Here is a 15,634-nt window from a genome sequence, read left to right on the forward strand (position 1 = left end):
GTAAGTACTCTTCTACAAAAAGAATTCCTTGATTTGGAAAAAGCTGCTCAAGTAGTGAATCATTTGATAATTGATTTAGAGAAGAGAAGATCAGATGCTAAATCACATTTTGAAAATATATTCACGGATGTTAAGGAAATGGCAAATATTCTGAATATTGAAATTAGGAAACTTAAAACTTGTGGCCGTTAAACCAAACGACCAAATTAATAGACTATTTCAGGATATCTTCATATGTACCACTTTTAGATAATGTATGTGCAGATTTGAAGATAAAGTTTTCTTCAGATGTTTTGGACGCCTTCAAATTACCCTCATTACTTCCTGAGTCCGTCGCAGGCGCGGATCCAGGCCCCACTTTCTTTAGATACTCAAAAAACTGAAAATGCGGATCCCAGACACTTCCGCCATTTTGAGACGTCATTTTTTTTGCCGTTCATTGATATGGGTTTTCACAAAATGTATTGAAGGTGAAATTTTTGATGATATTGTAATTATTCGATCCTTAGTTTGTCATATTCTAGGAGGTCCGGCAAAATTTAAGAGGTGCCTGGGCCATTTGGGGGGGAGAACGTTCCCCCCGTTATATTTCGGAAAGTGTGATATTGTTATATCACAGACTAACAAGTAGTCTGTGGTTATATGATTAGTAGGAATGGCAGTTGTCAATTTAGATGGAATAATAGTATATTATATACCGCGGGACTGAAGTAGTACATTTAATCCTGAAGGTAAAGTTTATGGCCCGACCGCAGGGAGGGCCATAATTTACCTGAAGGATTAAATGTACTTCAGTCGCAAGGTATATACGATACTTTTCGTACTTCCGGTATGATTTTATTAATTATTTCAATAATTTCAATCAGTTTTTTCTCTCTTCAACTCATTTAATAAACTGTCTTTAAAATAAGTTACCATAGTAACATTGCGTTGTGACAATTATAATTTAGAAACATTGTCATTACTAGTGTCATTGTAAAGAAACATTGTTATTGATAATTATTGGTATCATGAGTGAAGAAGGTGTATCTGATATTGATAAAAGAGCAGCCGAAGTAGGTGAAGAATTGTTACCACCGAAATCTAGAAAACTATACGAGCAGCAGTACGATGCTTTTAAAAAGTGGTGCCGCTTAAAAAATGTGAGACAACCTACTGAAAATGCGCTGTTAGTCTACTTCAATGATAAATCAAAAGCGGTTTGTGCCTCAACTCTCTGGGCACATTACTCAATGCTGAAATCGGTTATTAACATTAGAGAAGATATTGATATAAGTAAATTTCCAAAATTATTAGCTTTTTTGAAGAGAAGAAATGAGGGATTTAAGCCAAAGAAGTCAAGAATTCTCACGTCTGAGCAGGTAGATCAGTTCTTACGGGAGGCTCCGGATGATAAATATTTAATGCTTAAGGTAAATTTGGAAATTTGTTTATATTCAGAAATTTTAAGAAATCAATTTTTTTGTAGGTTGCACTTATTTTGGGCGTTGCGGGAGCTTGTCGTGGAAAAGAGTTGGTTGATTTAGAAATCGACGATGTGAGAGATTTGGGCGATTCCTTCCTAATTGCGATTAGAAACACCAAAAATAAAATTGACCGAAATTTTGTGATCAAAAATTCAGAAAACAGTGCCATCAGTTTTGTGGCGATATTTCGAAAATATGTGGCATTGCGAAAGACAGGGATACCTCATTCAAAATTTTTTGTTCAATACATCAACAAAGAATTTACTACGCGAGTAGTAGGAAAAAACATGTTTGGTACATTTCCACGGCAAATAGCAGCTTTCTTGAAATTAGAAAATGCGACGTCTTATACGGGACATTGTTTTAGACGCACATCTGCGTCTTTGTTAGCTGATTCGGGAGCAACAATAGACGTGCTGAAGAGACATGGAGGATGGAAATCCTCCAACGTGGCCGAGGGATATATTGAATCGTCTATTAAAAATAAACAAAAAATTTCAGATAAAATATTTGGTCAAGTCGCCGATTCGTCCACTATAGTTATGTCACAGTCCTCATTCTCGCTTCCTGTTTCCGCAGGATCTTCGAAACAAACACCAGTTCAATATGAAAAGAACCTATCTGTCACTCGTCAGTTACCTGGTGCATTAACCCAGGAAAGACTGGTCAATATGACGAACTGTCACAATATTAATTTGAATATTAACGTTAATTACCATTCTAATTAATTATATTTTTCAATAAAATATCCCTTAAATTCGTTTGTTTGTGATTCAATCGTTCCGGGAGTTTCGTCAATATTTAATCCCGGAGGGATTTCATTGAACAAATTAGCTGTACGGTTACCGCACTCATCATTCTTAAAAAAAAATTGTTATTATTTCAACTCTTTCCGCGATCGTATACACCATTATTGAGGAAAGAATTCAGCAGCTTTAATCAAGTAATTCACTCCAATGTCGTTCAATCAACGATCTGTTTGACACTGACGTCCACACTTGCGATTTGGCGAAAAAAATTACCTTATACATGTTTTTGTTGTACGTGCATTTGAGTCGAATTCGAGAAAACGTCTTTTTATCGATTCTCACGAAACCTTAACATTTTTTCGATCAAGTAATCGAGGATGAAATAAAAATTTGAAACGGACTTGCATGCTATTTGTTGGTAAACAGTTAGATCATTTCATTCCTTGACAATGATAATTATCTTTAAACAGTTGCAATGTTAGATCTTATTTTTATTGAGTGAATAAAAAGTTATTTCCCAACTTCAAGTTCCTCTATCTCGAAAACGAATCGATAGAATTTATTTATTTTTGTTGTTTGATATTAAGAAGGAAACTACCTTTCAAATGAGGTATCACTTGCCATATGGTGCCATTTAAAAATTTAGGGGTGGCGGTCACAGCTCCGAGGGATGGAATATATTTCGGGTGAATTTCATCGCGAACGATGTCCCCCTCGAAAATGTTGTTGACGTGTCCGAGCGTTTTTATATAACTCGGTTCTGTAGACTCACAGAGCCGCTGTTTCGTTTTCAATGGCCCTCTCTGTATATAGGTACTAATAAAGAATGTCAAAACATTGGGTTGGATATCGTGGTCATAATTTGTGATCAGGGCACCGCCAACACAAAGACAATGTTGCTGGTGGTTATGAGGGAGGTTATGTTGTTATTCAAGAACTTATCTACACGAAATGTTGGAAAAGCAACATTTGGAATTCATCAATGAAATCAGGCACTATATCAAAACTTGGGCAGAAATTCATTTATTGACCTTCAAACTGGAAATTGCTCAAAGAGAACACGATGAATCAGAAGAAAGCCTGAATAAAGGAAATTTTTTTAAGTGTTTCGATTCCTTTTCGAAACATAATCCTTTATTCAAGAAAAAACTGAATGTAACTGGTCTAAATGCAGAATATCTTCACTCAAGTATACAGAATGAATTATTGAAAATACTGGGAAATGGGGTAATGAGAAATATAAGGGATAAACTCAATTAAGCCGGATTTTATGCAGTTTTGGCGGACGAAACTGAGGATTTGTCTGAAAACGAATCATTTTTGAATATCTGAAAAATTCTGAAATAAAAGAAGCTTTCCTAGGTTTTGTTCATGCAGAAAAACTGAATGCTGACTCACTTACATTCATGATAAAAGATACTTTTTTACGCCGGTAAGGTTAGCTCCCGGCCGGCCAGCTCACCATTCATTCCACCACGGTCAAACACACTTTCGTCATTTTCGATATTTGAATTGAATTTCTAGATGCGTGAATGTAATAAATTTAGGTTCATCTTATAGAGAAATGAGAGATCTAGCGAGTAGTAATTTTTAGTTTACATAAGCTACATCTAGGGATCAATTTCAGGATGGAATTGAAGAATTTCATGCCGGCCGAAGAGATATTCGTGATTTTTATATTTTCCGAATGAGCGGCCAAAGATGAATTTTAGTCCATGGTATGAAGGATTGAAAAAGCCATAAATATTGTTTTTTTCGTTCACATTGGGTAACTCTAAAGGCCCAGCTCCACTACATGAATTGTATGATATCATGCCGGCCGGATAGTTTTTCGTGTTTTTCATGTTTTTCGAATAAGCGGCCAAAGATGAAATTTAGTCTATGGCCCCAGCTCCACGACATGAATTGTATGATATCATGCCGGCCGGATAGTTTTTCGTGTTCTTCATGTTTTTCGAATAAGCGGCCAAAGATGAAATATAGTCCATGTTATGAAGGATTGAAAAAGCCATTAGTATTGAAATTTTCTTCCACATTGATTTTCCCTAAGGCCCCAGCTCCACGACATGAATTGTATGATATCATGCCGGCCGGATAGTTTTTCATGTTTTTCGAATAAGCGGCCAAAGATGAAATTAAGTCCATGTTATGAAGGATTGAAAAAGCCATAAATATTGAAATTTTCGTTCACATTGGTTACCCCTAAGACCCCAGCTCTACGACCTGAATAGTATGTTATCGTGCCGGCCGGATAGTTTTTCGTGTTCTTCATGTTTTTCGAATAAGCGGCCAAAGATGAAATTTAGTCCATATTATGAAGGATTGAAAAAGCCATAAATATTGAAATTTTCGTTCACATTGGTTAACCCTATGGCCCCAGCTCCACGACATGAATTGTATGATATCATGCCGGCCGGATAGTTTTTCATGTTTTTCGAATAAGCGGCCAAAGATGAAATTAAGTCCATGTTATGAAGGATTGAAAAAGCCATAAATATTGAAATTTTCGTTCACATTGGTTAACCCTATGGCCCCAGCTCCACGACATGAATTGTATGATATCATGCCGGCCGGATAGTTTTTCATGTTTTTCGAATAAGCGGCCAAAGATGAAATTAAGTCCATGTTATGAAGGATTGAAAAAGCCATAAATATTGAAATTTTCGTTCACATTGGTTAACCCTATGGCCCCAGCTCCACGACATGAATTGTATGATATCATGCCGGCCGGATAGTTTTTCATGTTTTTCGAATAAGCGGCCAAAGATGAAATTAAGTCCATGTTATGAAGGATTGAAAAAGCCATAAATATTGAAATTTTCGTTCACATTGGTTAACCCTATGGCCCCAGCTCCACGACATGAATTGTATGATATCATGCCGGCCGGATAGTTTTTCATGTTTTTCGAATAAGCGGCCAAAGATGAAATATAGTCCATGTTATGAAGGATTGAAAAAGCCATAAGTATTGAAATTTTCTTCCACATTGGTTTTCCCTAAGGCCCCAGCTCCACGACATGAATTGTATGATATCATGCCGGCCGGATAGTTTTTCATGTTTTTCGAATAAGCGGCCAAAGATGAAATATAGTCCATGTTATGAAGGATTGAAAAAGCCATAAGTATTGAAATTTTCTTCCACATTGGTTTTCCCTAAGGCCCCAGCTCCACGACATGAATTGTATGATATCATGCCGGCCGGATAGTTTTTCATGTTTTTCGAATAAGCGGCCAAAGATGAAATTAAGTCCATGTTATGAAGGATTGAAAAAGCCATAAATATTGAAATTTTCGTTCACATTGGTTACCCCTAAAACCCCAGCTCTACGACCTGAATAGTATGTTATCGTGCCGGCCGGATAGTTTTTCGTGTTCTTCATGTTTTTCGAATAAGCGGCCAAAGATGAAATTTAGTCCATATTATGAAGGATTGAAAAAGCCATAAATATTGAAATTTTCGTTCACATTGGTTAACCCTATGGCCCCAGCTCCACGACATGAATTGTATGATATCATGCCGGCCGGATAGTTTTTCATGTTTTTCGAATAAGCGGCCAAAGATGAAATTAAGTCCATGTTATGAAGGATTGAAAAAGCCATAAATATTGAAATTTTCGTTCACATTGGTTAACCCTATGGCCCCAGCTCCACGACATGAATTGTATGATATCATGCCGGCCGGATAGTTTTTCGTGTTTTTCATGTTTTTCGAATAAGCGGCCAAAGATGAAATATAGTCCATGTTATGAAGGATTGAAAAAGCCATAAGTATTGAAATTTTCTTCCACATTGGTTTTCCCTAAGGCCCCAGCTCCACGACATGAATTGTATGATATCATGCCGGCCGGATAGTTTTTCATGTTTTTCGAATAAGCGGCCAAAGATGAAATATAGTCCATGTTATGAAGGATTGAAAAAGCCATAAGTATTGAAATTTTCTTCCACATTGGTTTTCCCTAAGGCCCCAGCTCCACGACATGAATTGTATGATATCATGCCGGCCGGATAGTTTTTCATGTTTTTCGAATAAGCGGCCAAAGATGAAATTAAGTCCATGTTATGAAGGATTGAAAAAGCCATAAATATTGAAATTTTCGTTCACATTGGTTACCCCTAAGACCCCAGCTCTACGACCTGAATAGTATGTTATCGTGCCGGCCGGATAGTTTTTCGTGTTCTTCATGTTTTTCGAATAAGCGGCCAAAGATGAAATTTAGTCCATATTATGAAGGATTGAAAAAGCCATAAATATTGAAATTTTCGTTCACATTGGTTACCCCTAAGACCCCAGCTCTACGACCTGAATAGTATGTTATCGTGCCGGCCGGATAGTTTTTCGTGTTCTTCATGTTTTTCGAATAAGCGGCCAAAGATGAAATTAAGTCCATGTTATGAAGGATTGAAAAAGCCATAAATATTGAAATTTTCGTTCACATTGGTTACCCCTAAGACCCCAGCTCTACGACCTGAATAGTATGTTATCGTGCCGGCCGGATAGTTTTTCGTGTTCTTCATGTTTTTCGAATAAGCGGCCAAAGATGAAATTTAGTCCATATTATGAAGGATTGAAAAAGCCATAAATATTGAAATTTTCGTTCACATTGGTTAACCCTATGGCCCCAGCTCCACGACATGAATTGTATGATATCATGCCGGCCGGATAGTTTTTCATGATTTTCGAATAAGCGGCCAAAGATGAAATTAAGTTCATGTTATGAAGGATTGAAAAAGCCATAAATATTGAAATTTTCGTTCACATTGGTTAACCCTATGGCCCCAGCTCCACGACATGAATTGTATGATATCATGCCGGCCGGATAGTTTTTCATGTTTTTCGAATAAGCGGCCAAAGATGAAATTAAGTCCATGTTATGAAGGATTGAAAAAGCCATAAATATTGAAATTTTCGTTCACATTGGTTAACCCTATGGCCCCAGCTCCACGACATGAATTGTATGATATTATGCCGGCCGGATAGTTTTTCGTGTTTTTCATGTTTTTCGAATAAGCGGCCAAAGATGAAATATAGTCCATGTTATGAAGGATTGAAAAAGCCATAAGTATTGAAATTTTCTTCCACATTGGTTTTCCCTAAGGCCCCAGCTCCACGACATGAATTGTATGATATCATGCCGGCTGGATAGTTTTTCATGTTTTTCGAATAAGCGGCCAAAGATGAAATATAGTCCATGTTGTGAAGGATTGAAAAAGCCATAAATATTGAAATTTTCATTCACTTTGGTTACCCCTAAGGGCCCAGCTCCACGACCTGAATAGTATGATATTGTGCCGGCCGGATAGTTTTTCGTGTTTTTCATGTTTTTCGAATAATCCATTCAAAAACGCAAGGGTAACAGGAGATTTTACATGTATCAATTAATGAACTTTCAAATAATTCAATAATCACAGAGCTATCAGTTCAGTTTCTTAAACTTAACTTAAACGTAACGAAATCAACAAGGACGTTTTATCAAAAAAAAAAAATATTATCACATTATTTCGAGGTAACTTTTCCTACATTAATCAACAAAAAACTATGAAAATGCACGTAATATAATAACGCAATAATAACGATCTATAAGCAGACATCACAAGAAAAGAACTATTGGTGACACATAAAATGACATTTTATGACTGACAAAATTTTCAACAATTATACACCTGCATAATAAAGTAATTCCGGATTTAGGAATAGACCAGTTCCTCAGTACAGAAACATTATCATTTTGCTTATTTCACAATTAATTAATCATGCTTGTATTATCCATCAGTGATGAATTTAATGCTGTCCTATTTCTGATTGTTATACATAATTTCCAAACACATGCAACTAGGGCAGTATTATTTTCGTCAGTGATCAATAATATAAGCCTGATTAAATTATTGTGAAATATTCAAAATATCATCGTTTCTGTATACCTTCAGGAATATTATTTACAAACTTCGCAAATGAAGTATTCTCCTTGGGGTGGTATATCGAATGTTCTATTCTTATGCTGAATACATTTTAGATGAATGAATCTCATACACATTTCACATATCAGCAAAGTATCATTCGATTTTTCAGAGCTACCACAATATAAGCAGGATTTCTTCATATTACTGGATCTGGTGATCATCATTTTTTTTATATATGTTCGATATTAAATTGGATCGAAATTCATGTCCGGTGCGATCCGATGCATAATGCAAGATGCATAATAAATAACAAACACCCCACAATTGAAGGAATCTCGTTCAAGGGGAAGATCATTTTTGGTTGCTTCAAAAAGGTTGGTGTTAAGGTTTGTGTGGAATTTTTTATTATATCGTACTAGAAATTTGTTCATTTTTTTCATAAAATTGCCACCTTTATTGGAACCTGATGGATCTAAATAAAGAAATTCACTTTTTCGTAGGTCTATGTAAACCAAAACCCAATGGTTATTATTCTGATTGAAAGGCATTACAATTTTAGAATCATATTTCAAGTTTGGAAACACCGGTGAAATATGTCGTTTCCGCGAGAAAATCTCCGCACTGAATTCATCACCTACTACTGTGAATTCAGGATAAATAGAATCTTTTTTGAAAATTTCCAAGCAGAACCCAATCAGATTACCGTCCAACCAAGAATTTACCTCATCACCATTCATTTCTGGTGTGTTCAACCTTTCGAATGAGTCGTTGAAGAGATATTTCAAATGATCTGCTCGACATTCCATGAAATCGTATTTGGCTACAACGTATGATGTTTTTCTCACTTTTTCATAATATTTATAGTCATCTATAATTATTCAGAAGAGAAAATTGCTTGTAGACAATTTCAGATGTATTATTATTGGTTGTGCAATACTTATTTAAGAACCTCTTCTTGAAAAATGTATGAGTTCTCTTTACCCTTTTTGCCCACTGTTCTTCACACACCACCTTCTTTCTATTTTTTTTCGAAGCACATTTGTTTTTGTCTATATCATATTTGCACATTTTATAAATTCCCAATACATATGTTCTTTGTTTTCTAATGAAACTTGAGCATTTCATTCTGAGATGATTATTCAGGATGTTGTTTTTCAAAATGCCGAAATAACTCTCGATTGGTGCATTACACGACCTTTCTTCAGCTATATGGGTCATACTGTTTGAATGATTATTATCAACAATACTGTCATAAGTATTACTAATATATTAAATTAATGGCATTTCATTGAAAGAAAGACAAGTGGCATTTATTTCAGCCATACTGAAGTCAGTCACCACCCTATCAAAATTTGGCCAAATATTACTTTGACTGCGCCAATAAGTCTTGAAATTATTTAACCACCCCAAGATGGCAGTGATATCATGTCTCGAAGAAATGAAATCTGACACTGGACATACATTTTTAGTTGAATTTAATTGAATGACCAAAGAATATAGCAAAATACGTTTTTCGTCCTGATTGCAATTAGGCTGTCGTACCACAGTTCCGGTGGCATCCAAAAAAACTGATTTTTTATTTTTGCTTTCTTTCAAACTCAATTTCAACATATCCATCTGCTCTTTGCTATGAATGTATGCTAATGTAGGTTCACCAGTTTGTTGAATATAATTTGAATTCTTTCTTCTCATCAAATGTAGATCAATGAGATCATCTTCATCTCTATCGAGACGTTTTAGTGTTTCCGACCTAATATTTTTGAAAACCTGTCGAGATTTTATTTTTTGTAAATTATTTTTTCCTAACAAAGTTGCGTCAATAAACAAAGATATAGGTTTCTCATTTTTATATTTTTGGCCGATCAAGTCTCGTTCAATACCTCTTACTTGCCTGGTTAGTTGTATGCTGTGGTTGAAATTATGAGAAGAGCTATTTACTTTGAACAAGAGGCCTTTGTCGTTAAGACTGCTTAAATCACATTTCATTGCGAATATTTTGCAATTCAAATGACCACAGTAAGCATATATTGTCAAAAATTTGCGATTTTTCGTGAACCAGTATTTTTTAACGTTTATGGTACAGGTATTATTCACAAACTGAAATATTTTCGATTTCAAAACAAAGACATAAATTCCCTCTTTGAGGATATTATTGTTTTCGTCGTATATGTCTGCCCACTCTTGAAGAGTCATAAGAAACTCTCCCTCTGATATATCACAAATGACTTTCTTTTTTAATTATGAGTCTCCTTCGAATTTGTTACACTCTTTTTTCAGGGTTGTTTTTTGGTTGTTGGTACTACCATGGTAATACCCGTGAATGATTATATCTTTTATATGATTCATCGAATATGTGTTTGACAGTAACCGGAAAATCATTTTCGTCGTCTGTGACTTTCGTGCTTCCTGTTGATGTTCTTTCTTTACCGATTTCTTTTGAGCGATCGTCTGTATTAATGATAATGGATTCATTCAATCCGGTACAATCTCTACTTGAAGCAATGATGTTGAAATGAACTTTTATATTATTTGAATTACGTTTTAAAATTCTAAGGATATTTTTCCTATAGTAATAATCATTTTCTCCATAGAATTGTATCGCTGCATTAATGATTGTCTCACTATTGATATTCAAGGCTACTGCATCCTTGAAGGACAATTTCAAACTGGTGAAATATTCTGCCAATGCTCTCTTGTCAACTACAGTTCTTTCGGAATTCATTAGTTCCATGGTTTATCAATATGTCTCACGAACGAATAGAAGAACCGAGTCAGGAATTACTTGAAGGTAACCTGAAAATAGTATTGACATAATATAGCAATATTACTTAAATGTAAAATCTCATTTGAATCAACTAATAACTTACAATTTTGATATGAAGGTATTCAATTTCAATTCATCCAATAAGAATCTTTGTTTAAGACTGCTGATTTTTAATATTGCATATACTATTGTTGTACAGGGTGCGCAAATTTCGATTTGTTAGCACTACAACTTTTAAACCTGAGGTGATAGACAAAACCTGATAACTGATTTTATTCGTATGCGCGTTCGAATCTGAATAGGCTCAATTACTTTACGAGGTACGAGAAAAAACTGAGAAAAAATGTTCTCTACAACTTACTGATGCCGAACATTTATACGGATTATACGATAATATTCGGCAAGTGTGTGCAAGTATTCATCTGTGGCACTGAAATATCCAGCCCTCAAAGAGTCCGACGAATATTTATTTATTCTCCTTCATCTGGATATAATAAACACAAACAAACGATTCAGAGCAATCCGAGAGGTCGTCGGTGAAACCAGAACGTCCTAATAGATTAATAGAAGCATTTTTGCAACAAAATACAGATTACATATTCACTTGGTCCGTTTTCTGGCTGATCGAGCGATATTTCGAAAACTACAATAGCTATAGGCTTCCCGTTTTTTCAGTTTAATTTGTTCATATAATGGACTAAATTTCATCTTTGGCCGCTTATTCGAAAAACATGAAAAACACGAAAAACTATCCGGCCGGCATGATATCATACAATTCATGTCGTGGAGCTGGGCCTTTAGAGGTACCCAATGTGAACGAAAAAAACAATATTTATGGCTTTTTCAATCCTTCATGCCATGGACTAAATTTAATCCTTGGCCGCATATTCGAAAAACATGAAAAACACGAAAAACTGTCCGGCCGGCATGATATCATACAATTCATGTCGTGGAGCTGGGGCCATAGGGTTAACCAATGTGAACGAAAATTTCAATATTTATGGCTTCTTCAATCCTTCATAACATGGACTAAATTTCATCTTTGGCCGCTTATTCGAAAAACATGAAAAACACGAAAAACTATCCGGCCGGCATGATATCATACAATTCATGTCGTGGAGCTGGGCCGTTAGAGGTACCCAATGTGAACGAAAAAAACAATATTTATGGCTTTTTCAATCCTTCATGCCATGGACTAAATTTAATCCTTGGCCGCATATTCGAAAAACATGAAAAACACGAAAAACTGTCCGGCCGGCATGATATCATACAATTCATGTCGTGGAGCTGGGGCCATAGGGTTAACCAATGTGAACGAAAATTTCAATATTTATGGCTTCTTCAATCCTTCATAACATGGACTAAATTTCATCTTTGGCCGCTTATTCGAAGAACATGAAAAACACGAAAAACTATCCGGCAGGCATGATATCATACAATTCATGTCGTGGAGCTGGGGCCTTAGGGGTAACTAATGAGAACGAAAATTTCAATGCTTATGGATTTTTCAATCCTTCATAACAATGGACTAACTTTCATCTTTGGCCGCTTATTCGAAAAACATGAAAAACTATCCGGCCGGCATGATATCATACAATTCAAGTCATGGAGCTGGGCATTTAGAGGTACCCAATGTGAACCAAAAAAACATTATTTATTCCTTTTTCAATTCTTCATACCATGGACTAAATTCATTTTTGGCCGCTTATTCGAAAAACATGAAAAACTCGAAAAACCATCCGGCTGGCACGATATCATACTATTCAGGTCGTGGAGCTGGGGCCTTAGGGGTAACCAATGTGAACGAATATTTCAATATTTATGGCTTTTTCAATCCTTCATAATATGGACTAAATTTCATCTTTGACCGCTCATTCGGAAAATATAAAAATCACGAATATCTCTTCGGCCGTCATGAAATTCTTCAATTCCATCCTGAAATTGATCCCTAGATGTAGCTTATGTGAACGAAAAATTACCACTCGCTTGATATTTCATTTCTCTATAAGTTGAACCTAAATTTATTACATTCACGCATCTAGAAATTCCATTCAAATATCGAAAATGACGAAAGTGTGTTTGACCGTGGTGGAATGAATGGTGCCCGTGGAGCTGGCCGGCCGGGGGCTAACCTTACCGGCGTTACTTTTTTGAGGCATAATCTCCAACTCCAGAAATGTATAGCTGAAGCATAGGACGGAGCCAATGTTATGAGTAGTAAATTGAGTGGAGTACCCCATGCCGTGTACAGTGCATCCCATTTTGGATGAGACAGCCAGGTTTCTCGCTTGTTATTTAAGATAGAGCCTTGCGGTTTTCACGTTCCTACTTTTTCGTGAAACTCAAGTTGGTCTAATCAGATTTTGCATAACTGTTTCCGTTCAAGAGATACAGGGTGATTTTGGAAATTGATACTTTTCGGACCCCTCCTTTATCTCCGAAGTTATTAGAAATAATGCTGAGCTGAAAACTACGTCTGAATCAGAATTCTACGTAGAATCCAGTGGCGTACTCAATATTTTTTTTCGGGGTATGGTTTCGAAGATTCAACACAAACCTACATTTTTTTCAATGGAACACCATGTATATCATTACTTCGTTGAATTCTTTATTTTTTTCCCTTCATAATGATGTATGATACTATGTAGGTAGGATGTTCAGAAATGTTAAAAAAGCACTAAAACATCAAATAATGATGATTTTTTGTAAATGGGCCATGAATTTTCTATGTTTCGATAAGAGGATTATTACTTTCTATTTTTAAAAGTATTAGGTCATTGATGATACAAACATCCTTGTTGTTATTATGGCTACTATGCATTTGGGAGCATTGTTTTATCAAGTAGGCATTGGAGGGAAAAAAACCAATCTGATCTAGCTGTCATCGCTATGAATTATGGTTATTATTATTGATTCTTCTTTCATATGGGAAATCCATTGTCCATTAACAAAAAATCATTATTTGATGTTTTAGTGTTTTTTAACATTTCTGAACATCCTACCTACATAGTATCATACATCATTTCGAAGGGAAAAAAATAACGAATTCAACGAAGTGATGATATACATGGTGTTCCATTTAAAAAAATATAGGTTTGTGTTGAATCTTCAAAACCATACCCCGAAAAAAAAATTGAGTACGCCAATGGATTCTACGCAGAATTCTGATTCAGGCGTAGTTTGTACCTCAGCATTATTTCTAATAACTTCGGAGATAAAGGAGGGGTCCGAAAAGTATCAATTTCCAAAATCGCCCTGTATCTCTTGAACGGAAACAGTTGTACAAAATCTGATTAGAACAACTTGAGTTTCACGAAAAAGTAGGACAGGAACGTGAAAACCGCAAGGCTCTATCTTAAAAAACAAGCGGGAAACCTCGTTGTCTCGCCCAAAATGGGATGCACTGTACATATATTGTTATAATCACGTGTGAGCATTTGTATAACTTCATGAATAACTCAACAGTTCACACTGAATTCATCAATCTACAAAAAAATATATGGCCGCTGAGGCAGCAACAGAAAGACCTGAAAATATTACAACTATTGCTTAAGGACTCAGGTCGATGGCCACAAATACATTTATTATTATTATTATTACAACTAGCTCGATGGTCAATTCAACACAGAACGTGCCATGTGTTAGAAGAAACTTTTTAGGCAGTAATCGGTACACTTCACATTTTTGCCACAAAAAATACTGATCGGGGTCTCGAAGCTAAAGGTTTAATACAGAATTTAAATGAAACATTCCTTGTGTACCGGGTTTTTCACCATAAATTGACCCCTCCTTTAACTTTGTTACTGAGAGATATACAAAAAAATGTTTTCTACAAAAGTTTCACGAAATCGACTAGTGTTTTTCAGAATGATTCCACCAAATGAAATATATACAGAGTGGGCAACATATTGATTGCAACTTAATTTTTTCAAATGGAACACCCTGTATATTCTTCTTTATTTGACTAGCTCTTTTTCCCCTGTTGTCGAATATGTTGGGCCTATCTCTCTTATTCTGAGTTCCACAGATGAGTTTCAAATTTTAAGAACCACCTGTCAAGCTAAGTAGGTGATCAGTTTCCAAGTGGAAGGCTGCGATAATTCAAAATGCCTTTTTTTGAATTATCTCGTTGGAAACGATATATGACATACCTTTGTCATTGAATGAACCTATTCATCGAATATGCACTACACAGAAGCGGAAAAATTTGAAATATTTTCACTTCCCGAGAAGAACAATAAAAATAAGAAAGCTACAAGAAGAGAATAAATGGAGTTGCATCCAAATCATCCGATTCCAATTTATAGTGAAAAACGTATGTCATATCGTTGCCAACGAGATAACCCAAAAAAAGGCATTTTGAGTTATCGCAGCCTACCACTTGAAAACTGATTACTTAGCTTGCCAGGTGGTTCTTAAAATTTGAAACTCTGTGGTACTCAGAATAAGAGAGATAGGCCAAACATATGTTATGTATTCGAAAACAGGGGCAAAAGAGCTAGTCAAATATAGAAAAATATACAGGGTGTTCCATTTGAAAAAATGAAGTTGCAATCAATATGTTGCCCACTCTGTATATATTTCATTTTGTGAAATCATTTCAGAAAACAGTAGTCGATTTCGTGAAACTTGTGGAAAACATTTTTTGTACCTCTTTTAGTAACAAAGTTAAAGGGGGGTCAAATTATGGTGAAAAACACGGTACATGATATCCTTCAAGGAAATACTTGTTGTGTTATCGAATTTGTCGGATTATT

At 35.6% G+C, this 15,634-nt stretch overlaps 2 protein-coding genes across 11 annotated transcripts in view; one reads left to right on the forward strand and one right to left on the reverse strand.

The window, feature by feature from the left end:
• The window catches only part of LOC123671402 (dystrobrevin beta), a 64,983-nt gene that overhangs the window by 22,184 nt on the left and 27,165 nt on the right, over nucleotides 1–15,634 (reverse strand). The window contains exon 17 of one of the 10 annotated variants that reach the window (XM_045605246.1): nucleotides 10,773–10,906. The exons of the other annotated variants lie outside the window; for them this stretch is intronic. Within the exon in view, the coding sequence (XP_045461202.1) occupies nucleotides 10,851–10,906 (56 nt within the window). The 3' untranslated portion in view covers nucleotides 10,773–10,850. Of the gene's footprint in view, nucleotides 1–10,772; nucleotides 10,907–15,634 lie in introns of those variants that run through there. 10 annotated transcript variants of the gene reach the window in all.
• On the forward strand, nucleotides 713–2,781 carry LOC123671404. The gene is made up of 2 exons (XM_045605248.1): nucleotides 713–1,412; nucleotides 1,469–2,781. Exons 1-2 carry the CDS (start codon nucleotides 1,011–1,013, stop codon nucleotides 2,192–2,194), a joined length of 1,128 nt encoding a protein of 375 aa, XP_045461204.1. The 5' UTR covers nucleotides 713–1,010; the 3' UTR covers nucleotides 2,195–2,781.

The sequence above is a fragment of the Harmonia axyridis genome, chromosome 1, assembly GCF_914767665.1.
Source record: "Harmonia axyridis chromosome 1, icHarAxyr1.1, whole genome shotgun sequence".
NCBI classification, from domain to species: Eukaryota; Metazoa; Arthropoda; class Insecta; order Coleoptera; family Coccinellidae; genus Harmonia; species Harmonia axyridis.